This window comes from Homarus americanus, unplaced genomic scaffold, assembly GCF_018991925.1.
Source record: "Homarus americanus isolate GMGI-L3 unplaced genomic scaffold, GMGI_Hamer_2.0 scaffold30450, whole genome shotgun sequence".
Classification (NCBI taxonomy): Eukaryota; Metazoa; Arthropoda; class Malacostraca; order Decapoda; family Nephropidae; genus Homarus; species Homarus americanus.
The window spans coordinates 289,320-315,000 of NW_024749195.1; the positions used below are offsets into that span (position 1 = coordinate 289,320).

The 25,681-nt window shown below is 37.6% G+C and overlaps 2 protein-coding genes and 1 long non-coding RNA gene across 6 annotated transcripts in view; 1 reads left to right on the forward strand and 2 right to left on the reverse strand.

The window, feature by feature from the left end:
- Positions 1 to 1,415: 1,415 nt before the first annotated feature.
- On the reverse strand, positions 1,416 to 6,477 carry LOC121853297. Its single transcript, XM_042347322.1, has 5 exons — positions 6,400 to 6,477; positions 3,313 to 3,439; positions 3,004 to 3,171; positions 2,761 to 2,867; positions 1,416 to 2,060 (listed from the first exon to the last, which is right to left on the reverse strand). Exons 2-5 carry the CDS (start codon positions 3,416 to 3,418, stop codon positions 1,845 to 1,847), a joined length of 597 nt encoding a protein of 198 aa, XP_042203256.1. The 5' UTR covers positions 3,419 to 3,439; positions 6,400 to 6,477; the 3' UTR covers positions 1,416 to 1,844.
- LOC121853298 lies at positions 3,121 to 23,654 on the forward strand. 2 transcript variants are annotated; one of them, XR_006086296.1, is made up of 7 exons: positions 3,121 to 3,184; positions 3,328 to 3,409; positions 12,793 to 12,970; positions 14,459 to 14,612; positions 21,791 to 22,062; positions 22,259 to 22,438; positions 23,375 to 23,654. It is a non-coding gene; the product is annotated as an uncharacterized LOC121853298 (long non-coding RNA). The 2 variants fall into 2 exon arrangements; XR_006086295.1 differs by lacking the exon at positions 21,791 to 22,062.
- Positions 10,770 to 25,681, reverse strand: part of LOC121853295 (epidermal growth factor receptor kinase substrate 8-like) — a gene marked incomplete at its 5' end in the record, with an annotated part of 58,584 nt that continues 43,672 nt past the window's right edge. For 2 of the 3 annotated variants that reach the window (XM_042347320.1, XM_042347319.1), the window contains 15 exon segments: positions 10,770 to 11,625; positions 12,063 to 12,225; positions 12,485 to 12,620; positions 12,786 to 12,954; positions 14,151 to 14,324; positions 14,737 to 14,793; positions 19,205 to 19,283; positions 19,620 to 19,718; positions 20,191 to 20,401; positions 20,886 to 20,998; positions 21,851 to 21,978; positions 22,271 to 22,418; positions 22,638 to 22,763; positions 23,126 to 23,246; positions 23,411 to 23,615. In XM_042347320.1, coding sequence (XP_042203254.1) covers positions 11,510 to 11,625; positions 12,063 to 12,225; positions 12,485 to 12,620; positions 12,786 to 12,954; positions 14,151 to 14,324; positions 14,737 to 14,793; positions 19,205 to 19,283; positions 19,620 to 19,718; positions 20,191 to 20,401; positions 20,886 to 20,998; positions 21,851 to 21,978; positions 22,271 to 22,418; positions 22,638 to 22,763; positions 23,126 to 23,246; positions 23,411 to 23,615 — 2,045 coding nt within the window. In that variant the 3' untranslated portion in view covers positions 10,770 to 11,509. 3 annotated transcript variants of the gene reach the window in all.

A 25,681-nucleotide genomic window follows, 5' to 3' on the forward strand; every position in this document is an offset into this window, starting at 1 on the left:
TGTCGTCGCTAAAATACTGTACAACAATCGCTGCTCAGACTACCTTAAAGAAAATGGAGGTGGGGTGATATTCTGTGACTCTCAAAGTGCTTTGAAATCAATGAACAGCCCGTCAGGTTCTATGTCTGAAGTTGTATGTGATATTAAAAGAAATGTGATAACTGCCAATGAGAACAACTCTCGTATCGAATTTGTGTGGATTCCGTCCCATGTTGGAATTAGGAATCATGACTGTGCTGATAGACTCGCCAATGAGGCATGTAAGAAATAAAATGTTGACGGTGACCTTGGCCTGTCCAATGTTGTACTTAAAAACATTCAAGTCAGAATCATGAACTCTGATCTAGAAGAACTGAGAAATGGAGAGAGACCTGGCAGTTGTAGCATTAGTAAATATGAAAAATTTTGTAACAAGAGGTACCGGTATGGCCAGCATAAGGACAGAACCAGACAATGTGATGTAGTCGTGGCCAGAATTAGGCTAGGATACGGACACATCTGCCAAGTTAGTAACGCTGTACCCATACCGGAACACTCAGCATGTAAACTTTGTGATAAACCTTTAAAGCATACACTTGAACACTATATTATTGAATGTGACACTGTCAGAGACTTCAGGCTTCAGAGCACAGTAAAACTACTTTTCTTTACGTTCCTGGGAAGTGAGGGTCCCTAAACAGCGTGCCAAGGAAGCGAGGGGGGGTCTTTATTAGTATAGCAGAAAAAGTGTGCAAAGTGAGCGTATGGGATAGTTTCTGTAACTATGATGTTATTTTTGGACGTTAAATCAACCACTAAGTTCATTATTACATCTTTAGTTTTGAGAAGAGTGTGTGGTAAAACACTTGAGAATCTGTACCCCATCTTAATGCAGCTTCTTCCCATAGACCTAAGACCATAATTTGCTTCCATTCTTTTGTAAATCTCTGAAATCCGTAGAAATTTATTTAATATCCCAATGTTTATAGAAATTATCACCAATTCACCACATCTGACGTTCTGTAATATCCGGGTGTCGGAGAAGGACGGTGACCCTTGTAGATGATGCTCAACAACTAGGATCTACAACAGAACGTATTGGGTTAATTTAATAGTAAATATATTTCTTTGGAGGCGAAACTTCCGCTGATAACCTTCGTTCTCACTGTTGTTTTAATACCACGAAACATTAATACAGAGACGACAGTATTGTATGTGTTTGTCTCGCGTTGGACAGCCTAGCTATCGCATCCGCTGTGATGTGAAATGATGAATATAATTTTACGCGCGCCTCCTCTAGTGGTGTAACATGGTGCAAAACATAAAACGTTATAACTGACATTAATACCGAGAGAGAGGGAATATATTTAGTGATAAGATATCTTACGAGCATTTCCTACTTAAGCTTGTATAAAGGAAAATAAATTCTACAACCACAATGTAACTTTTCTTTTATTAAACTACATCTCCATCGAATTACTAGTTACTGTATTATTAAATACATAAAAACTCAGGAGGAAGCAAACGTGATTGAAGGATAGTGGTGGTTGGCACTGCAGTGACTCTCCGGGCAGATAGATAGATAGATAGATAGAACTGTATAGGTTAAAATCCCCGATGAAAATAAGCTTCTAACTACTTTCTTGGACTATTCTTGGTTAAATCGATTTACTTTTTACCATTGTTCTTGTATTCCTACAACTATATACTGTACAGTCGATCAAAAAACTATCCTTACAAAATTGTGTTAAGCAATATGACACACCGAAATTACGTCTTGAACCAATGTGAATTCGAATGGAGATTTCACTGAATAACATTCTGCCTATTTCTATCTCTTGATTCAGACAAAGTGACTGAGGTTGCTAGAAGCCCCCAGGCGAGGCAGCAGGAAGCATAGCCCCAGGTGCGCTGGCTACACACACTTTCTTGAGACATTTGATGAACTCGGTGGTCTTGTAGGAGGCTGGTTCAGGGCAGGTGGTGGCGGCGGTAACAACAGCGGCAGCGAGGGAGGGAGGCGTCAAGAGAGAGACTTGCGATACTACGGCTCCACGGTCAAGGCTTCCATCCTCACCCAGCTGACCCAGGGATCACACATGTATATAAATTCTCGGTTACATGGTTAAAAAGAAGGAATTTTACAGTAATTTTGAGATCACCAGAAGATTCACTCCCCAGTTTATTTCACTTCAATAATAACCTAACCTAATATAACCGATCGGCAAGAGAGCTGACAAGTGGCGAAGAGGATAAATTATCAGACTCACAAATACAAATGAAGATCGTAATAGAGAACAGACCGACTGGCTAGTAAGCTGATCACCTGCTGCCATATGGCATCACAAAAATTTTGACCAAGTCCCAGGTTACTGAGCTGACTTTCTGCCTCATTTACACACAATTGCAGGGTCTCAATTGTTTCTCTTACTAGTGACAACACAACATACATAATGTATAATTTCTCACTCTTGATTTATTTATTTTTATTTTTGCATTATTTATGGTTATTATTTTTATTATGATTACTATTATTTTATTTATTGTAATTTTTATTAATTTTTATTATTATTATTATTATTATTATTATTATTATTATTATTATTATTATTATTATTATTATTATTATTATTATTATTATTATTATTATTATTATTATTATTATTATTATATTTTCGTCCCCCCCCAGGCCCTGATGTAGGTCAGTAACCTGTGCCTGGGTGGGCTAATCCCCGTAAAAAAAAGACAAAATGCGGTGTTGTTATCGTGAAGGATACTCACCATGCCGGTAGCGTTGAGGACACACTGTCTGATGGCTAGGTTAGCTACGGGATTTGAGGTGGGTTTCTTCCCTAGGCTACCGACTAAGCCTGTCACCAAAGCTTTACCTGTGGAATAGTGACTGTGATAGACGTGTACAAAATCGCCATATAGACAATACAGTTATACAGGTATACAAACATTGTTAAGTTATAATAAAACCCGAAAAGTCACTAAAAAACACTTAATCATAATATAACTCACCTATACTAGCATAATAGTCGGGTTTTATCGGCACGCTGGTTATGTTGACACAACCCATGATGACGTCAGGAGTACCGAGCAGTGTTGCCAACAGACCGTCTAGAGGCGCACACTGGCTTTTCTTCATCAGACATAAAGGCACTGGGTCCGTCTTGGCACACATTGACGCTGAAACAATAATGTATATTGCCCATTACCGCAGCTATATATATTATATCTATATCTACTGTTAGCTATATCTACCGCATGTTAGCTATATCCATGTCTACTGTTAGCTATAGTACAGTTTAATAATTTTATTGTACTTACTGTCCACTTTGGTAGATCCAGTGGCAGTTGTCCCAGCAGCAGCAGAGGCGACAAGAATAGCGAACAGTGTCAGCCAGCAAGGACGCTTCGAGTCAAGGTAATTCATGATAGTGTTTGTTGTAAATACCTGTAAACATTGAGCTTGGTGTTAGTGAATTGGGATGGAGAGTTTTATGATATAATGATGGTATTAGGCGGAGTGAGTGAGTGAGGAGGGTTACTGAGACTGAAGCGAGAGTGAGACGGTTGGGGGCGTGAGTTGATGAGGGATGGGACATGATAGTGTGGGGAGGAGAGCTGTGGTAATGATTATTGTAAGGTTGGAGAAGCAAAGAAAGGGTAGTGAATTAAGTGGAGAGATGATATTTTTTTTTTTTTTTTTGGTGGAGGCGGGGTAGAGGGTGTGGGGTATGAGATTGTTTGGTTCACACTCAGGATTGGATGGAGAAAGGAAACTCACGATGTGCTCTCTATATACATGTTGTATTGGATGTACAATGCAGCTTGGTGCTGGGAAGGCAGCATGGTTACAAGCGTGATGTGGAGAGCTGGTTGGTGAGGCAGGCATGGTTACAAGCGTGATGTAGAGAGAGCTGGTTGGTGAGGACGCTCAGAGAAGGACAGCTTGTGGGTCGCCATGCTCGCCAGCGGGAGAGAGGACCGCCAGGCAGGCGGAGGAGGGAGGGCCGCCAGGCAGCGGCAGAGGAGGAGGTGTTGCTGGCTGTGGCTGTAGGTAGAGAGAGAGATCACCACGAGGTCAGGTCTTAAATAGCGGGGGTAGGCGTGGCTTAGCAGTTGACCCCCGCTCCGTGGTGTATGGCGGCGCTGGTTGACCTAGACCACGAGGCATACACTGGGGAATTGGTGAGGTCGGCTAGACAGCGACAAACAGCGTTTGTAGGGGAGAATTCCACTACAATACTCCCCCTTCCCTCCAGGCTGTGTAGGAGACTTGTTGTCTGCAGGGTTGCATAGCACATGTGAGGCAGAACGGGCGGTGCGTGCCTCATGTGAGACAACGGCGATGGCGTGATGAGCCGGTCGCTGGGGACAACTGTCTAGATACACAATATCTGTGGGAGTAGAGAGGGAGAATAAGGGTGTGTGGAGGCGATGAATGTTGTGCTTCCCTCACGGCAGGTACAGAGTCGTCAGATGCGCCTGCTGGGGTGTGTGGGCCTGGGTCAGGAGCAGGGGCTGCGTCAGCAGAAGCGGATGAGGGCTCGTGACAGCAGCTGGGTCCACGACAGCAGCAGGGTGCAGGACATTAGCAGGGAGTACCTGAGGGAGAAAAGAGGGGTGTGTGGGTCCGCACTCAGGAACAGAGGCCGCATCAGGGGCGGCAGGGGTTACTGCTGGGCCGGGGTCGGCGTCTGAGGCAGGACGGGTGTGCTGGGGTCGGTAGGACGTGGTGCTTGGGGCAGGAAGAGGAGCTGGTCTCTGCTTAGAGTAGCAGAGCTGCTCTAGGGTGTCTAACCTGCGGTGTAGAGACAGTAGCTGTAGAGCCGATGATAGCTGCTTCTGTGTGGATAAGCCAGTCTTCCATGTTGCTTGAAGACTGGGAGCGTGATCAGTTTCTCCTCCATCCTGTGTGAGTGCGAATCTCCGGGAGTCACCATTTGTGGGGTATGAGATTGTTTGGTTCACACTCAGGATTGGATGGAGAAAGGAAACTCACGATGTGCTCTCTATATACATGTTGTATTGGATGTACAATGCAGCTTGGTGCTGGGAAGGCAGCATGGTTACAAGCGTGATGTAGAGAGAGCTGGTTGGTGAGGACGCTCAGAGAAGGACAGCTTGTGGGTCGCCATGCTCGCCAGCGGGAGAGAGGACCGCCAGGCAGGCGGAGGAGGGAGGGCCGCCAGGCAGCGGCAGAGGAGGAGGTGTTGCTGGCTGTGGCTGTAGGTAGAGAGAGAGATCACCACGAGGTCAGGTCTTAAATAGCGGGGGTAGGCGTGGCTTAGCAGTTGACCCCCGCTCCGTGGTGTATGGCGGCGCTGGTTGACCTAGACCACGAGGCATACACTGGGGAATTGGTGGGGTCGGCTAGGCAGCGACAAACAGCGTTTGTAGGGGAGAATTCCACTACAAGGGTCTTTGTGGCGGCATCGAGTTAATTATTAAGGCGCCCAGCTTGACCAAAACTGGCGCAGGTTGAGATACATTCTGGAGTCAGTACATGCCCGGTACTGTATTTGCTAACAATAACTTGTCATGTCATACTAGGACTTTTTACTTCAACTCTGATTTTCTGTCGTTTATTTCCGCGAATTGTCGGCTTACCTAGTAGAACATATCAGTCAGACGAAACGTTACTGTACGTATCGTTTCCGCTTGACTGACGCGCCAATCTCCATCGTCAAGTCAAGATCCGCGCACTAGATAATGAGGATAGTTATATAAAATAGAATATCGACCCAAGTACAATAACTATTTTATGCGTGTGACGGCACTAAGAAAAATTAAAATCAATAAGAAATACTTTTTTTTCTGTGTAGCATATTACCCAATCACAGACTAACAGTGGCAAGCTTTGATGATTTACTGTTTTTGTTTTTCAAGTTAACTTATCGGGGCCGCTCATACGGGAGAATTACACGTCCCGGCAGATCTTTCCGGGGCAACATGACAGGACGATGAAATACGAGACAATCTCGTATAATTATACAGGACGCCTAGCAAACTTATCTCAAATATTTAAGAAGAAAATATTACGTATGAACATTTTAAAGCTAACTACGGTATATAAAATTATATGTATTATATTTTTAGCCACAACCTCTTAACTTTTCGTTCTCTCGTCGTCACAATCATTTACTGTACTTATCGTTACTAATTTAATTCATCACCATCGGTTGCTCAAACGTGTCAAATCATTTAATCAACTTCCAGTCATCACTTAAATGCAAAATATGTTTTTTTCTAAACTTCGCATCTTGTCACCATTTTTATTATCTCACCACTAGTTTAGTTTCACTATTTAAAATGACTATAGATTAATTACTGGAGACGTTTTCTACTGCTGTTAAAATCTGTCTAGTCTTTTTCTCACACTTGATAACGATGACCTCGACGTTTCCTTACCCGAGAGACGCTACACCGTCACAACCTACCACGAGTGTGTGAGGAAGTGCACCAACGACCCCGCGCCAGATTAACTAGTATAGTACGGCCATAATAAACAACAACAACAAAAGTGTCTTGACTAACCACGAATACCACTGAGATTCTCAGCCAATAGGACCTGTTTCTGCCAGTTCCTAGCCAATAGAAGAGATATCTAAAAGCCTATTCAGCAGCTTAGCTTAGGGACAATGACGCCAGAAACACGAAGTTGTGCTTAATGCGACACGTGTTATCCCGTAATGCGACACATGTTATCCTGGGTGATACTTCCTAAAAACAAATCTCCATGGACAGTGTGTGAGCCTCGCCACCTTGTCCAGATCACGGCCTGGGGTGTGTCAGAGCAGGCATGTTGTACCAGGATTAAGCAGAGTCGGAAGAACTGCTGCCCTGCACACGACAAGAGATAAATTTTCTGAGCGAGTTCATCTGATCAGTTTATTTACTACACTGAGGACATGATCGCAGTTCTAAACAAGCATGGGCAGGTTTTATGCGTTTATACAGTATTTATTTTAAGTTTTTCTAAAAGTAATTAGGAAAGTCTTGTTATATGTATTTGGATGATTTGTCGCTTACCGGGGTAGATTGAACTAACAAGCTGCACTGCAATCAAGTTTGTGGTGCAGCATTATAAATATGTGCACTAACGAGGAGTAAATGATAGTATACCCCGTATATCCTCTTTGAAGTGTCATCAATGTTAAAGAGTTATCTCCAGAAAATACCTTGATTGCAGTTAATGAAGTTTCTTTGACCCGTTTGGACATGTGATACTCCTCCTTACTGTTGGTAAAAACTACAGTAGGTGCTTCTTTTTGCATTTCTTGATGTTGAATCTTAACAGCCATTCCTTTGACCACTCCTGAAGCCGACAGAAATCTTCCTGTAGCACTTCACAATCCATTTCATACAGTGCTTAATTTCCCCGAAAATTTTTTAAGGAAACTCACTTGATTACAAAAAAAAATTCTTGATATGTAGCCATAATAGTTTTTAACACAGGAAGGAAAACACAAATAGAAATCATTATATTCTTTATATACAACATACAGAGCTAACACGGTTACATATTTTAACACCAATTGGCACCAAGTATGACCCCTAGATGTACAGTATTTAAAGCATACAAATTCTGTTACTGTTTACAGTAACACACCTCTATTGTGATTATTCAGGACTAACTTCTTTAGCAGTTGATGATGTTTTAAATCTAATTCTTCACATGTCATGTTCCCTGTAGAAAATATATTGATCATTGCACATCAGTATTTAGTTTCACATATATATATATATATATATATATATATATATATATATATATATATATATATATATATATATATATATATATATATATATATATATATATATATATATATATATATATATATATATACTTATTTTTTGTGAAGGAATGAGATCTCCCACAAGAAAACTATTTATAAAATGTCACATGTGTAATGCAGAATGGGAAAATGAAGCTTAAATAGCACTAACCATATACAGTACAGTAAAGAATTTAGATGCATACAACACATTCTTATCTTAAATGATTTTCAACTCAAGATGTATCTCATGCACTTCCTGCTGAATTATGAAATACAGTACAGTACTGAATATGAGAACTTTCTAAAGAGCCGAGTATAGCAGCAGGTTTCAAATTTATGTCCGACAACATATTTGATGATTTTAATCACCGACTTCCATTGCATTTGATACTTCTGTGCTGGTACAACTGACCACCCATGCCACATAGACCAAAAATATAAAACAGTTGTAAGTACAGTTTATACATTACAAAATTTTAATAATTAAATGCCCTGTATGTACTTTTTACAAGTGCAGTGGTGGCATGTTATACGCTTATTTTCTTTGTAAAATAATTACACCATAGTTGCTGAAATGGGAAGTTTTACATAAACATACCTAACATTTATAAGAATGGCAAGTACAGTGTTGATCAAGGCACCTAAGCTAAGGCACATCACTATTCTCCACATTCTTCTAGTGAACAGGAAATGTGTTTGTTTAATACACATTTCAAACTTTTTGGCTGGCAAGATTTTAAGGCACTTACATTATATCTGCAGGTAGAATGTTAATTAGGAACTTCCAAATGGTTGACTATTCTATGATGTTCAAGTGCAGTAATAATTTTATCCATCTCGTACAGTACTGTGCTTTGTACTAGATGATTTTCATATACAACAGCATATGAAATCACAGACTGATTTTCAGGAACTTTGCTTATACACAACCTTCACATATTCAGGCAACCATTAACTAACTTGCCTCCTACAGTCCAAGCTGAATCTTGTATTTTTCCTGTGTTTAAAATTATAAAAAGTATACTTCAATGATTTCGTTTACTACACAGTATAAAAAAATTTAATCTCCATCTAGTTCAGGATTGGTAATTCCTGGTCTCATAAAACTGTTGATTTTGTGCCCAGTGCACTTTTGTCTTGATAAAATTACCTAAGTATTGATTATGGACAGTGGCCATACCATGTTAAAAAACAGCTTCTCATCCAATCTTTCTGTAATACCTTTTGGGTTTTCAACCTTAAAACTATATTAAAAGATTAAATTAATTTATTAGCTTTTACCTGTATTCTTGAAGCTAATGCCATTCAGTAAATATTTTATCATCTTCAGTGTAATACTAGACAAAATAGGACTCTTGGAGTACTTATAATATCACCTTAGAAACTAAATTGATACATTATTAGCCAACAGAAGTCTGAAATGAAAGAGGGAAAGGTGCCAGATGACTGTACAGTACACAGGTCAGTAATAGCATCATGGTACTTGTGGGAAGGGAGGTTATAGGAACTACTGTCCTCTAGAATTATTTTGTCAATCATAAGACACTGATGAGTTGCAAATGTGATGGCGACAAAAATTACAGTCATACAATAAATGAGGAAGCTACTGTAGTTCTCTTTGGTTAATATCCTGTAGGTACACTTTGATATGCTGATTGAGGATATAGTGTAAAAAGTTGTAATATGGTTCATTAATGTTTCTTGACCTACGTTTACCCAGTCTTCAAGAACAATCACCTAGCAACACCTGACTTATAAATATTTTGCCCTTGGAGTCCTGATCAGCTTCAATAGTATATACTGTAGTACCACTTTTCTGAACAAAATCGAAATGAACAAAAATTTCAACCCACCAACAAAAAGTTATGGTCTTCACAGATTTTTTGCCATGTTCATTACTCAGACTAAAGGTGTGAAGATACATCAAACATACATGTAGTAGTATAAGGAATGAACAAATAACATATATAGTATGTGTTTAAGTTATATATGTCATTTCACTTGGATATAAAACTATTGAATGAATGTACAGTACAGTACTTAGTTTATGAAAATTACTTCTCTTCTAAGCATAAAAAAAAAAAAATATCCTAATGACTGCAAAATTCTGATAATACTTAAAAAAACATAATGCTTAAACAGAACCAGTATACCTGACTGAAATAGTATGCATGGTATATACAGCAGTAAAGAATGGCACTAAAACCTTGGAATGGAAACTTACTGCAGTACAGTACGGTATTGTGAAAGTGACAGCACTCAAAGGTGTTTTAGTATAGGTAACAATATTCTCTAAGGAATGAGTACTGTATTATCACAAGTACTGTACATTATATTATTCGAGATGACTTAGACCAATGGTTCTTAACCTTTTTAGGGTCATGCCCCCTATAGCAGTTGGTCCTTATCTCCATGCCCCCCTCCTTCCTTCATATAAAATTTTAAAACCATGATCATAAACACCACCACCACCACATGGCCATAAACATCACTCAAAGTAGACAAAGCGTGATTTTGAGTTGGCAAATTTCATTCTCGTTATTAAAACGAAACAATTAGCATTCTTTTCAATTGATATAAGTAATTATCATTATTGTTTCGTTCATAAAAAGTCTACCCTACATCATAACTCAATTGAAGAAAGAAATGCGCGAGTGTGAGAGGTAGAAAATTGTCACGGACGGACGTCGCGGGCGACTGGCACTGGAAATCGTCTCGGTCAGTGTTGACAATTTTTCAAATGTGAATTATCGTACTGGAGCCTCAAAACTATCGTTTCATCATCAAATTATCGTACACTTACCGACATTATTACTACCTTAATCAATCACTTTTAGTGGAATTTTACATTTTGATTGACGTAGTTATCATTTACATTTTGAAGTATCTGTGGGGAACGAGAACCCCTCCACCCCCCCTACGAAAATCCAAATAAGGTCATACACACACCTGTTAAGGCCATTCCTTATTTTTGCTCTGGGTTCGCACTTTGAAATTACTCAGGCCCCCCCGGTTAAGAACCGCTGACTTAGACTATACTTCTTAATGCAGCAATTTATTAATACAGTATTATTATATTAGTACAGTATTATTATTATTAGTTACAATACATTAAAACTTACACAAAATTAAAATTCTTACGTAATAAACCAATAATTGAGTGATTTGGTTTGGTAGTCCATGGAAGACTAAAGTCATTACTCGTTTTTTATAACACTGATAGTAATAAACACTTTAGTATTCAGACAAAACCAGAATTACCAAAGTTGTTTACCAATATCTTACTTCTCTTGATTTCTATATCTCAGAATGTGTTCATTGTTCATCACTTCAATTTTTTCATAGTGTATTGTATACTTGCCCTGTTCACATGTTCATTTTTATTTCTTCAAGTTCTAAACAACGAATTGATGTACTGGTACCTGACAGCCTATTCAACATTCAGAAATCTGGGTGGGTTTGAAGAGATGGCCAGTAGCTGTAATATTAGGGCAAGATACAAACACTACTATCTTCCACACATAAAACCTACAGTATATATACATAGAAGTGATTTCATTGGATGTATTATTTAATATAACTTTGGAAGTAAAATTAATCACATAATACAAATCTGTGAACTTACTTAAAATTTACTATACAAGAGCATAACCACTTATATATATATGTAGATATAATGTATACAGTATATATATAGTTTCAGGCAAATCTCCAAAAAGATGATCGATCATCGCAACTCAGCGTGAGGCTTTATCTTCAAAGTTCTGACCAATTATTTTCTTCCTTTGCTTTTTTATTTGTTCTTTAAGTGTATTCATTCCTGGGTTTCCTCTGGGAATTTCCTCTTCCGACTCTGTAACCAGATAAACATTTAACATCACTTCATTAGAGATGGAGGTTTTCACAACAATGGAAATATAAGCTTGTAAGCAAAACTCACATGGGTATAGACTGTCAATTAAGATTTTATTGAAAATAGGACCCATAGGCCTAACAGTCTATTGGGGATAATGCTTTGCGATGAACATATGAGTTAGACAGAGAAGTGTGATGTCTCCAGGCATTGGTGACTGCTAACTCATCTCTATGTGGATGACCTTGTGCTTTATGCCTATATTTAACTGAAATTGCCAAGGATTTGGTTTTTAAGAAGCAGCTTGATACAATGAAGTTTGATACTGAGTGAATTAAAACAAGGCATGAGGTACTGGAGTTGGTTGAATATCAAGTTATTTAGGAATAATGTTTAGTAAGAATGGTACAATAAAGAACAATCACTACACAACTCACCTGAATCTGATTGATAACCTGATTTACTCTCATAATCCTCGAGGAACCCAAAGTTCTCCTCTATCTTGTCCACTTTAGAATTCCTATCAGGTTCCACCTTTTCAACCTTGTTCCTCTGTCTTGCCAAGATCTGCCGGAGCTCAGAGGATCTGGCTGTTTTATACTATAGAAGAAACAAAGATTTAAATTTTAGTTACTGTACTGTATTAACAATTTGAATGACTAATAAATTTTCTTAATCACCTTTTGGTTAATAGCCATTCATCATCATTTTATATCCATTTTCCATGCTTTTGTGTGTAGTACCTGATGACAAGGTGTCCAGGTTACCATAGGGCAAATCTGAAGCAAGTTTACAGCTGGATGCCCTTCCTATCAGACATCATACTCTTCACTACAAGACAAAAACAGACAAATCTTACCCCTGATACATTGCGTTGGACTGTGATCTGAGAGGCCAGACGAGCACCTTCCGAGACTCCACAGAATTCCTCAAGTTGTTTTTTATCCAGAGCAAACAACTTGGTGCCATCTATACCCTCAAACTGCTTCATAATCCTGCACAAGATAGCATGTATTTAGTTTTAAAACACAGACATAATACCCCTGCTCCCCTATAGTCATAATCAAAGGACAAAGTTACAGGGGGTATTTGTTAAAAGCTTATAATTAGATAATTAAATTTAAAAATAATATTAAATATACCAACAGAAGAAAATTTACCTTTTAGAGAATCCCTTCAGTTTGAGCCACGACTGAACTTCTTCGGGGGTGGACCCTTGGTTGATGTAAACATCTGGCGTTTTCACTATCTCTAAATGAGGTCTTTGGCGACGGAACGACTCCAGGACCATCCTTAATTCTTCATTCATCAAATCTGCTGTAGACTTAGCTATGGATAAAAGAAGGTATCTATTACAAGTTTGAAGTAGAACTATAAAATGAGTCGTCTAAATCATCCACAATTTCTATGTTATTCGAGTAACTTTATAACAGTTGCATATTGCACATTCCATTAGAATCTTTGACAACAATTATATCACCCATAGTTAACAGAAGTATTAAGGCCATCCTACATTAACACCTAAAACAAAAATAAATCTTTACAGCAACTTATAATTTTACCACAACAACATTGCTCAGAATATATGTAATCTATTGCCACCACTTCAATCCCTGACCATCTAGTTCAGAACCTACAACCTACACTTTAGTATACATCTAGTTTAGAACCTACAACTATACATCTAGTTTAGAACCTACAACTATACATCTAATTTAGAACCTACAACTATACATCTAGTTTAGAACCTACAAGTAACACTTTACTTATGGTATATCTAGATAAGAACCTACAATCTACACTTAATGTATAGTATCTAGTTTAGAACCTACTGGGGACATCATTGTGTTAACCACTTCACTACAGGGATGACACTTTTGATATTTTTGTTGGTTAACGTCAGATTATTTTATTCAGCTAACAGGGGGCCATACGCAAGGGGTTATGATACAGGTTTGTATTAAGTTTCAATTCCTCCACTTGTTACAAAGAAATGTAGTCAACAAAATATGGGACAGACAAATGACTAACAAAGGGGGTTAACATATGCTTTTCTGACTCCAGGCAGCATTAAAAATACAAATAAAAAATAATGGTACGGAGTTATCAAAAGGAACCAACCAAATGATGAGAACTTTTTCTCGTCAACAAACTTGCAAGTTCTGTACTGTGTTGGTAGAGAAGTTAATCACAACATAAAAAAGAAAAAATGCATAGAAGTAAACCACAGAACCAACTGCAAGTAACTGTAAGAAAAAATTAAATGTTAATGAAAGAGACTTTATGAGAAGACTTGTCATGTTTACTGGAACAAATGAAATCATGTGAGGGTCATATTACCGGTGAAAGTTAACCATATATATCAATCAATGTAGCTTATGAATCGAGTGTAATTCTCTAAACATCAGTTCACTATTCCTTATATTTTTCAAACACTTTCAAAATCGCTGATTGTGATGGTGGGCGGTGTGACACAGATGATGCTCACTATATACAGTACAGTACAACTAGAAGGAACAACTTACTGGTACCATACATTCTCTCAGCAGTTTTGGGGCGGGACTTTTTGGTTATCCGTGGTGTTACAGGTTCATCAGGGGCAAAGTCAGGAGGAGGTGGGGGAGGGGGAGCTGGGATACTGCTCAACTTCTTACGTGCTGATGGTTCATCTTCATCGCTAGAGTCGGCGTTCGTGTAGTCTGTTGGGAAACAATAAAAAGTAAATTGATAATTCAAGTTATATTTTAGTCTAAGTTTTACATTTTTTAGGAATTACAGAACTGAACATGAATCAAACTTCACCAGAATAATAATGAAAATTTTTACTTCATAGAGAGATGTAAGAGAAAAGCAACAAAAACACAACTTAAACAAGACAAGAAGTTGACAAGTGCCAATGCTCGGGCAAGACAAGCTGAAGTGTGACACTGAAGCATGGATAAGCTACACTTGACATAAACGTGTGAATCCAGTCACACAATTTCCAGGTATGTTTGATGTATTAGTAATGAATTAGGCAACTTTCAGTATTTTCCAAAGGACAAATTGTGAAACTGGATTCATAGACTATAAGATGAAAATCCCACAATGAACACAGCATACATAACTCACCTGGAGTGTGGCTACTGAGGTCCTCCTCGCTCGATTCCAATTCAAATACTGCAGGAGCTTTGTAATGTTGGAAGGGGTTATGAGACACTAAATCCATATATTCACTAATTCTCCATATTTTCAACTTTCTACACAAACTGAACTACAGTAACTAATTTCAAAGAATACATGATCATTTAACAGACTAAGGCTACATCTACAAGTAATTCATTAAAGAATACTCAGTTTACATACTTTTAAGATGCAGTAAATGTCCATCTTCCCATTTAACAAATTAAACAATATTTCTTGGAATAATAAATACCAAAACACACCTTACAATGTAATTAACAAAAGACCGCTAATCTTACATCCACCAGTACTAAACAACAGACACAATCACAACATTCCACACCTGACATACAGTACTTCAAAATTTAAAGGTTCGATGTGATTTGAGCTACGACCATGATTATTATGATCATTTCTCCACACTGAAGCTGTAACGTAAAATAATAACATCGAGTCAAACTATAAATATCTACACAAAGTTAATAAATGGTTTATTGGATAATTTTATTTTTATTTTGTGGTTTAAATGGATGATCAAACTCAGTAGTGGTATTGAGAAGCTGATAAATAGTGAGATACATCATTATGTAACCTGTACTTGAATACTTAGGTTCACTCTGCATGAAGACTTGAGTCACATATTATAATCAGTCTTTAACAGTCTGACTACGGGGCAAGTCAGAAGGATAAATGCTTTACTATGTGTATTCAGGGATCCTTAATCATACATGGTATCTTAACCTTCCCAAGGCTTCTATGACTTAAATGTCTACTGGAACTGTCCTAAACCATAGCTACATCAGTACAATTTTTAGTAAATTTAATAAATATATAAATGTGTTGTGGGAAACAACTCCTAATTTTTGTCCCAAAATTTTTGCAAACCATTTCTTACTATTCCACAAGGAACCAAACTCATGAGCAACTACAGACCTTCCCTCACTCACTCGCTCATTCATTCTACCTACCTTACCAGATACCTTTCTGAATACTTTTTATTGATCAAAATAGCAATTAATACGATTATCAAATTTATTATATATTACTGTACTCAAATTTCTGTTCTCACTTCCTACATCCAGCTTCAATCCATTCAAAGCTAATTTACTGAAGTAGTATTCTCTCAAAAGGACATTTAAGAATTACTAAGACTATAACCTTTGTGTGGAGATTCTTAGTATTTAAAAATCTCTCCCTTATAAAGCAAAAACTTATAAAAAAAACCTGATTTCACTGTTAACTGGTCAAAAGTACTCTCATTCTAATAGGCCCTAACCTTACAAAACTTAACCATTAGGAATTGGAGCCCAATCCTAGTGGGTCCTAATGTAACTCAACCTTACTACTGTACTGTACTAGGATTTGAACCCAATCCTAATTGTTAGGTTAGGGCCTTTAAAAGTGAGGCTCATTGTCCTGTAAGATTCGCTGTAATTAAAAAATATGTATATACAGTATATCATCAATGAATACTTGGTGACTGTACTGTAAGGGTTACTTACCTAACAAGAAACTACAGTATTGTACCTTCTCCCTGAAAACATGGAGCCATGACCCCCAGAAAAAAAAGTCTTGAAGAAAATTGTCAGACTTGCCCCAAAATCCTCAACTGAAGGCACTGGTGCATTGGTGCAAAGTTTGTTTTGGGCTCTGTTGACAACATCGCACACAAGGTATACGTATACTGCACAGGGAGATGTTTCAATAATAATAAAAAGAAAAACTATTTTCACAGTGGTTTATTAATGTTATCTTGATATTACACACTTATATATGAGATTCATTTGCCACAACCATCTACCATTTTACTGAAAAATAAGAAATCTTATGTTACAAATGTACATGAGATTCTTTACAAATATCTTTAATGTGATTTAACATTAAAATCTTGTCAGTGTCTATCTTTGAATGTGGCTGAGAACAGACAAAGGAAGTAGTAGTGTAATAAGTCAAACATATTAATTACTCAATTTCTAGTGCAAGTTATTGCGTGTCTCTTGAAAAAAAGTTTAATGGAAAATGTTGTCTGTAAAGTCTCGTCTAGATTTATATCTATTACTTTTTTGTCAGGAAAGTTTAAGACTTTAGCCCATTACATTATGAAAACAGCTTGTCCAAGAGACAGGTCAAACAAGGTCTTAGGTCACGAGAGGACAGTCTTCCCAGTTTATATACACGGGAGGCAGGAGTTATTTTTAAACAGTTGTCAAGTTAGTTGGCTGAAGCCACGGACAGTGACAAAATTATTGAACTTGAGCACTACGCAGGATTTCTGAGCTTTTAATCCTCGTAAAAGAAATCCAGTTCATGTCAGCACCTACAAATGAGTAGCTCACCGCGTCACATAGTCAACAGAGCCGTCCACTACAACCCTTCACCGCGCATGCAACGACTGTTTTGTCCCACGCATGTTAACCACTCCTATGAAAGAAGGCAATAACATCCTCTACAATACTTTATAGATAAACACATTACAGAATTATGATCTCTATATAAAAGATAAAGTTGAGTTTTCTTATAACTTCTTCAAAATATCGCAAAACTTAACTGCATTATCAACAGATGCATTTGTTGAGACGGACTTTAGTATCGTACAGAACATCGCCACCTTCCCCCCTAAAGCTCCAGAAACAAAAGTACATTACCTGGTCTACAACAGCATTCCACTCACCATTATACGTTAGGGAAGACCATCAATAAAGTAAACAAAGCTAGAAATATAAAGCTGGACATGTACATTATTAATTCATTAAGTCTTGTGAGCAACAGGTTAAAGCTACTTACTACGGTACTTTCTGATCACAACACATCTTTCCTCTTAATAATGTACATGGAGGAACAAATCACCAGCGTATGATAGTGTGTAAGTAAGTAAGTGAAATATATATTAATAGAAAAGAAGAAGAATAGACAAATAAGCATGTCGACACACTAGTAAGCTTGGTGGGAACGTTCATCATTTTCAAGACAAGTTTACTAGTCAGCATTTCATTAGTAGTTAAGCTGGAGATAATGGCCTGAATTATGACAATTCCCCAATTACAAAGGGTATAACGTTCAATACACACTTATGTAATACAGTATCCTATTTTGAATTTGTGGCAAGACACGAATTTACAGTATTGCAAAAATCATAGAATCAGCTTTGGGGTTAACTCGTACTTAACTACCAGGAGGGAATAAAGCATTCAGTCATTCAAGGTCTATGATGAGCAAGGCAGTCAGGTGTTTTCTGAGCAATTAAGGTCATTATTCATATCTTGGGCAGTAATATAGAGGCATTGTCTAAGGTGGAGGAAGTATTGAGGCATTAGTCATTATTTTTGTCAATCTGTAATAGTTTATAAGTCGTATCTGCAAAAGACATAAAAACACAAAAACAAAACTGCAATTTCTGTACATTTAAGGAAAAAATGTGTTATGTTAAGTGTTAGTGAAGGTTAGAATTATTTAAGATTACATTTACTACACAATGATGTACATGATGAGAATGAACAACCGTGACAATATTACTGAATAATGGAGGGAATACAGCAGCTAACAAACGTGCCACCACAACACCGTCTATAATTATGTGATGTTGTGGAGAACTTCAACTACCAATAATGAACAAATTAATCTTCTACACTCACTTAATATGATACTGTACTGTCTACATGAAATAATTACAGGTTTTAATTTAATTACAAGGATTGTTGAACAAACTTTATATTGAACATACTTAAAAAGAACCTATACAACTAGATATAAAAGTTATGTTATTTTCTTTAAAATTTTTAGGGTAAGGCTTGCTAAAATATATATATACTATATATATAAATGTTTAGTGTGTAATGTGCCAACAATTGCTAGTCAAATTACACACCATTGTGCCAAATTTCAATCACATGAAAGCTTTACATACAACAGTGACCATTGAGTAAGTCCTGAGACAAACCAAGTTTACAACCAGCTTTCATTACTGATCTAATATTTGGCAATAAATCATTACAAACAACTTTACATTCACAAAGAGGAGGCCGCTAAAATGCATAGCCTACATACTGAAGCTTGTGTCTATAACCAGGACAGTGCACAGTGCAGGAGTTCAACAGACAAACATACATACACCCACAATGAGAGAGAGAGAGAGAGACCTTCACATGTCTCTCCATTACGTGCATCGTCCTACTGGCTCACAATCTCCCTTCACTAGTTCACTTGACATTTTCTTACTCTGGTACGAAGCATTAATTTCACCCAAATTTCCTCCATGATGCTAATTTTTAATCCCTCTACACATTCCGTTACCAAAACTATCCTCTTTAATAAATTATTTTTGAAAGGTTTACATAAAAATAAATTTATTAAGGAGATCATAAGCCAGTAGTTACGACACCTTAGACTTCAGGCAGGAATTAGAAATATCTGAATTCACCTTTCTTGCCCTGTCGTTCCTTCCAGACTGGAGCAGGTGCATTCCGCCGCACATCAGCACGGTAATCTTCCTTACCATCCTGTAATGCAGGTTAGGTTATTATGCCACGTTCATTACTCCTAAATGAACGTTCTCTGGCAGGTTATTACAACAGTTCACAACTCTTACCCTCACAATTGGAAATTAACGTGTGGACTAATGTACTTGCATCCAAAATAAAAGAAAAACAAAAAAATCAGTATAGAAAACTACAGGAGTCGAATAATTGGAGTTCTAAAATGAATAAAATTTTCCAAGAGTCATAAGGACTACTGTATTTGTACCTGGATAACAAATGTGATAAGAACAGACAGACCACCTGAACGTCTAGTAAGCTGGTAAGAGGTGAATAAGTATATGCAATGTCATATCACACCTGGTCAGCGGCGTAGGGAGTAACAATAGTATGAGGGACGTGAGCCACTTGGCCTCTTGCGTTTATTGCCTTCCACCACTTGCGGCTGTCATCCATAACCTGATGGGGAAACAGGCCTTATGAGTTGTTCTCAAACACATGTGGATATCATATACAACTTAAAGAGAGTTTAACCTCATCAACTATATCAATAATTTAAATTAGGATTATGAATTTATTGTCTTCACTCTGCTCACTTCCTTGGGAGATATGGTTACGGGAACAGTAGTGTTTGACAAGTGTTCTTCATTAGTTATACATTTCAATATCACTATTTTCATCTATATTATATACAGTTTGGTGAAGCTTATGGTTCCAAGACATTTCATCACTGGACAATTCATGAATGGTTTGGTATAAACCTAACCTAACCATGGCTTAATCATCTCTAAAATAAAGACATTATTATCTAAATTTAAAAATATAACAAAGTATTCAATAGACCGGTAACAAATTATCTGGAAACAAAACGTCCGCCCACCAAAGTTTACATTCAGATGCATATTTATTTAACAAGCTCCACAATACTCACCTCTAAGTATTCCCCACGAACAACTGTTAATTCTTTGTCATTGTTGGCCGTGCGTGGATAGGTCACCTGCACAATTTTTGCCCCGCGGGATTTAAGGTCATTCAACCACTGTCGCTGATGTTTTTCAAATGTAGGCTGATCCACCGAGTCCTGGGATATATCACTACGGCCAGCCTGGGGGTACTCCGAGGGTGGTGTCATGGACCGTGGCCTGAAACACATTAAAACACACCTCATTGATCTTACCGACTAGCTGTTCGCATCACTGCATATTTCTCTAACTCTTTAACATATGTCAGACTCTCAACATCAATAGGTACTTGGTAAGTCTAAATCAGTTTAATCTTGTAAAGTCTACCAAAAGATTTCTTATTAATTGTTTTATTTCTGTACTTAGCTTAATACTATACTGTGTGCCATGTAAATAAAGGTGTTGAAAATTATCTAGTCTTAAAAATACTAGCATGTTCTAATAGTGAAAGCTAAGATTACATATTTAAGCAGAGGAATTGGAAAAACTGCTCTGTGTAGGCTTAGTGTACAGTCCACATTAACCTAGCTAATACACCACAGTTTCAGAGTAACTTGTTTTTCATACAGTACAATTGTTTTCATCTTTTCTTTCCATTAATATTAATATTTTTCCATAGTCATTGTAATCATATAAGAATTAGTGCAGGGACGGTATGACCAACCTCTCATCTCGGGGATAGTATCGACCTGGGGATGGAGAGGGTTCCCTTCGATCTGAGTCGTAGAAGTCACTGCCATATTCATCCGTGCGTAGACGACCTTGCCGCATTTCTGCCTGTTAAAGTGGAAAATTATTTAGACTGGAGTGACTTATACAAAAGTATTCTACTTATATCTTACTTGAAATTCCACATAATTTAACTACCATATACAGTAGTAGGTTAATTACTGTTCTGGATGATTTTGTTTATATAAGTAGTACACCATTACCACACACTATCCTAAGATCTACAGCCCCCAAACTTGATCCCTTCATCCAGTACTCATTAAATGAAGTGTAAATTAATTACAACCCAAAAAATTCACACATGAACTTACTCCAGGATAATCCATGTCCTTGTAAGTTTGGAATACAAAAAAATAAATGGGAAGTTTAATATAGCAATGAGTAGAGTATAATAGAAGGAATATTTGGGGGGGTTAATAACAGAGACAAATAAGGAGCTTAAAAAATATTAAATCAAGAGTTTAACATCACAAATAAAAGAGCAATTTAATATCTGATGTGAAGACAGATTAAAAAAATCGAACTAAAATTTGGTACAAGTATTAACAGAATTTAATATTAGTAATAAACTGGGATATGTAACACCAACAGATCAGATATTGAAAAACTGAATGACATACAAACCCAGGTGTAGGAGGGTGGGTGGGGCAGTCATCCTAGGCAGTCTTTTTTATTGGGGGGGAGGGGGCAAAGTAAGGTTCAACCCACCTAGCAAACACATAATACAGTATAATGAAATCACAGCTATTGAGAATCTTTAAAGCCACAGATCGTTAACTAGAAGGCAAGGGGAGGAGGGAGGATATATTTCACCTTAAAGCACCATAATTCCTATTTTAGGATGAGCGTGGAAAACAGCCGTAAAACAATGACGCTGAAACACTCGATTCTACAACTTACTTCGCGTTGAGCATTTCGTATTTCCTCTGCTCTTGTACGCTTAGCTTCTGATGCAACCTCGGAGGCCAGCACATTGGAGCGTTCGCGTGAGTCTTCTATCAGCTCTGGTGCCCATCCACTTGAAAACACTAAAAAATATAATAGTACAGTAGTTTCCTCCATCATTTACATACAACATCCTTACAACAATCAGATTTATCATCACGTCACAGGTATGTCCAGTGCAGGTATACACATTGTCACTTGTTAATTAACTAGCATTACCATACAATACAATGATAAAAAAACAAATTGTAGCATACATAAGTTATATTAAACATTACTTCTATTTAAAATGGAAGAGGGAAACATGTGGTATTATTGCTGTCTGAAACTAATTGTAAAAAATAATTATTTCATATACACAAGATGGTGACAAACCTGGCTGGTAAGGACGAACATCGTACTTCCACATGTTACGTGGAATGCACCAGGTATCACCAAGACTCTGCCACAGTTCTGTCTCTCGTGAAGTTAAGCAGTTTGTTAGCAGGTCTATGGCGTCTGCAGTTAGCAATGGAGATAAGACCTTGAACGAGAGAAAAAAAGGTGAGAATTCTGTCTTTCTTAAAATACAAGACAAAACATTTACCAGCATTGAAAATTTGGAACACCATAACCACTAAAGATAATATAAAGAAAAGTTTGATTACTTGTGTAGGGGATTTCAGCATTATAATTTAAGTGGAATTACTTATTTTTTTAAGCTTTCTATATACTGTATATAATGTACAGATACTAAACTCACCTTGGTGGGGAGGTTTGCGCCGTAATTTGAGTCCCGAGACGCATCGACAATGATCGCCAAGGGAGTGAAGAGGAAGTGTACCAGTTCAGGAGCATTTGGGTCGTGGATGTGCGCCTTCAACTTTGCCTGAAGGGAGACAAGTTTAGAAGCAACAGTTATAACATTGGTGGTTTTACTATATACTGTACAGTCATTGAAAAGAGAGACATAGGGAGTGAGGAGAGACAGGAGAGGAAAGAGATGAGAGTGAAGAGAAGGTGAGAGGGGGTGGAGTGGAGAAAGAGAATTCCAAAAGTAGGCAGAACTTAACTGAACTATTAACTGGTCATAAGCAATGTTAATGTAGTCTGGCCATAAATTTACTCGGTAAGTTTTAAGTGAGTCAGTCCGGAGTCGACAAGTTTTAAGTAAGTCAAGTAAGTCAGTCCGGGTATGCATTCATAGGAGTAACCGATGCAGCAGAGAACCAGTGACTTGGGAATGCTTACCAGGAGGATAAATGACAGCTTAAATTTCTGGAAAATATCGACAAATTCCCGCTCTGGTGGAGGCTTTGCACGCATCGACAACAATCCGTCACCAATGTCTTTCTTCTTGGATTTACGAGACCTGAAAAAAAAATCACGTCTAAAAATAGATCTTTCTTTTTTTAATTTACGAGACAAGACAAAATAATCACACATGCAACTTTCTTCTTTAGCAATCACGTGTAAATATAACTCTTCTTTTAACTTCAGACACAAGAAAAAGTAACCTGATTTAAGAGGAATTACCTGCGACGGCGTTCAAGTTCCCTGGTGGCAGCCGCTGTGTGCTCGAGGCGTCCGATGAACCGCTCAATGTCGTCAAAGCAGGAGTTGAGGATGGCCACGTCCCGCTCGTACTTTTCACTGCTGGTCGACGACACATCATCGTTATGGCTCACACTGGACCTCTCCGACCTCGGACCCCGCGCTTCTCCCCTAACCTCACTATCCGCTGTATAATAAAAACACATATTAAAACCATACTCTCACACATGCTATATTAGTCACCAATCTATTACTGTACTTATTTATCGACCAAGTTTTATGTGAGGTGGATCATGGAATACAGAAAACCTTAAGGACGATGTGAAAGTACCGGGTAAGTACATTCACAAGACTGCCACGCTAACCTAAACTAATCTTGCCATGTTTTAAGGGAGGTAGTAGCATTAGGGAGTTTAATCATCAGATGAAAAAAGAAATTGACGGCCTAATCTTCCGGTAATCCAAAGAACATTAAATATTTACATACACAATATTATCCAAGTGGAACAAACATCACACTAGACCACTCTTCACTGCCGCCGGAAACCACATTCAAGCCCCTGGAGGCAGTGACCTTGTGATAAAACTTTTAGCGGTGAAAACCTTGGCATAATAAATACAAGTTGGCGACATTTACTCCAACCATGTAACTATGAGAATCAATATTTGAGAAGGTCGAGTCATCTACCGAGATGTAGAGGGCAAAAGGGTACCTTGAAGAGTAATAGAAATGGCAGTGTAACGAATCAGAAGACAAAGAATTAGAAAAAAGATGTGAAGAAGGGAGATATGAAGTGATTGGGTAACAAATGAGAAAATGCAGGATAAAAAAATGACAGTGTAACGAAGGAGAAAAATAAAAATAAATGGTGAAGAGATAAGAGAAGATAAAAGAAATCATGGATAGACGAATGTGGAGATAGGAGAAAATTTACATAGCTAAATAGATTTGTATTAAGTAAACTTGCCATACAATTTTATATTGGTAATGACTGATTTCATATGTACATAGAAAGTGCTGATATACAATGCACAGTACATAAACAGTGCAGGGCATATAAACGAGACACTGACAAACAGTATTCAATCAACAAAGTTATTATCAGTTTATTTCCAGTTGGGTGCAGTAACAGACTGTTCCTTGAAACAGCCGCCGTCACACAGCAGTTGTAAAAAAAAATATCCCTTGGCGACGACATTCTTGCCACACGTGACCAACCCGACCTTAGACGGGGGCGCCACACACTTCCCTCCCACCAATCTCAGGCAGTAGACTTTAACCTACTGCATTAAGAAGTGTCTGTTATATGCTGCACTGTCTGTTAGTTTACTGTTAACCTATTGTTGAATTCTGTATCCTATTGTAACCTGAAGAACCTGCTGTTGTGTTACTGGACACGTTGAATACTAAATTTCTCATGACACGATTCTAAAAAAGGTTTCTACATTGAATTTTCATATTAAATAAAGACTCTTACTGTAACACCATTTAGGACACATCTTACATCTTCTGTGAGGAGAAATATTTATCATAGGAGTCTTTACAGAATCCCAATCCAAGATTTTCTTCGGTGTATTTTCCAGCCAAGGTCACTTTGATGGATTTAAGACGTTAAATAATCACCTCCAACGTGATTAAATGTTACAGTAATCACTCCTAAGAGGATTTATTAAACAAAGCTAACTCAAGAATCACAAATACTAGAAAATTATCCCATTAATAACAATAGAATCCTTACACGAATTAAAACTATTATCATGATTAAATTATTATTACCTCTCATCATCTCCTGCCGCATCATACGTTGGTAAGCCTGTCGAGCGCGTTCTACAGCGCGCGCGCTCTCCACAGTACTGACACCAGTTAGTACCATGATGCACACACGGACACGGTGCCAACACTTATCACGGCACTCTTATTAAAACACTTGTGGACACGGTGCCAACACGGACACGGGGCACAAGTGTTTTCTCACAAGACTGGTCTTGGTAGCCAGTCTTTTATTTGATTCATCACTTCTATATATTTCACTTCGATATTTTTACGTCAAGTCCAAGTATTATTTATTTCAGTTCGATTTTTTTCTTTTTTAATATATGTACTACTTTTTTCGTTATCTATGGAAGGTCTTTTTTATCTCTATACATTAAGTAAAAAACACAAGACAACTTTATATAAAACAACGGGTAGGAGTTTGTTTTCTAATATATTATAACGTGACGGAAGTGAGGAAACATTAACCCACTTACACA

Excerpts from the sequence above, each read along its gene's own strand:
- LOC121853297 (XM_042347322.1), bottom strand. The coding sequence starts at position 3,418 with ATGAATTACCTTGACTCGAAGCGTCCTTGCTGGCTGACACTGTTCGCT. Across the intron at positions 2,868-3,003 it reads CGACTATTATGCTAGTATAG|GTAAAGCTTTGGTGACAGGC; the intron begins GTGAGTTATATT and ends ACTATTCCACAG. Across the intron at positions 2,061-2,760 it reads TCCTCAACGCTACCGGCATG|CTGGGTGAGGATGGAAGCCT; the intron begins GTGAGTATCCTT and ends TCCCTGGGTCAG.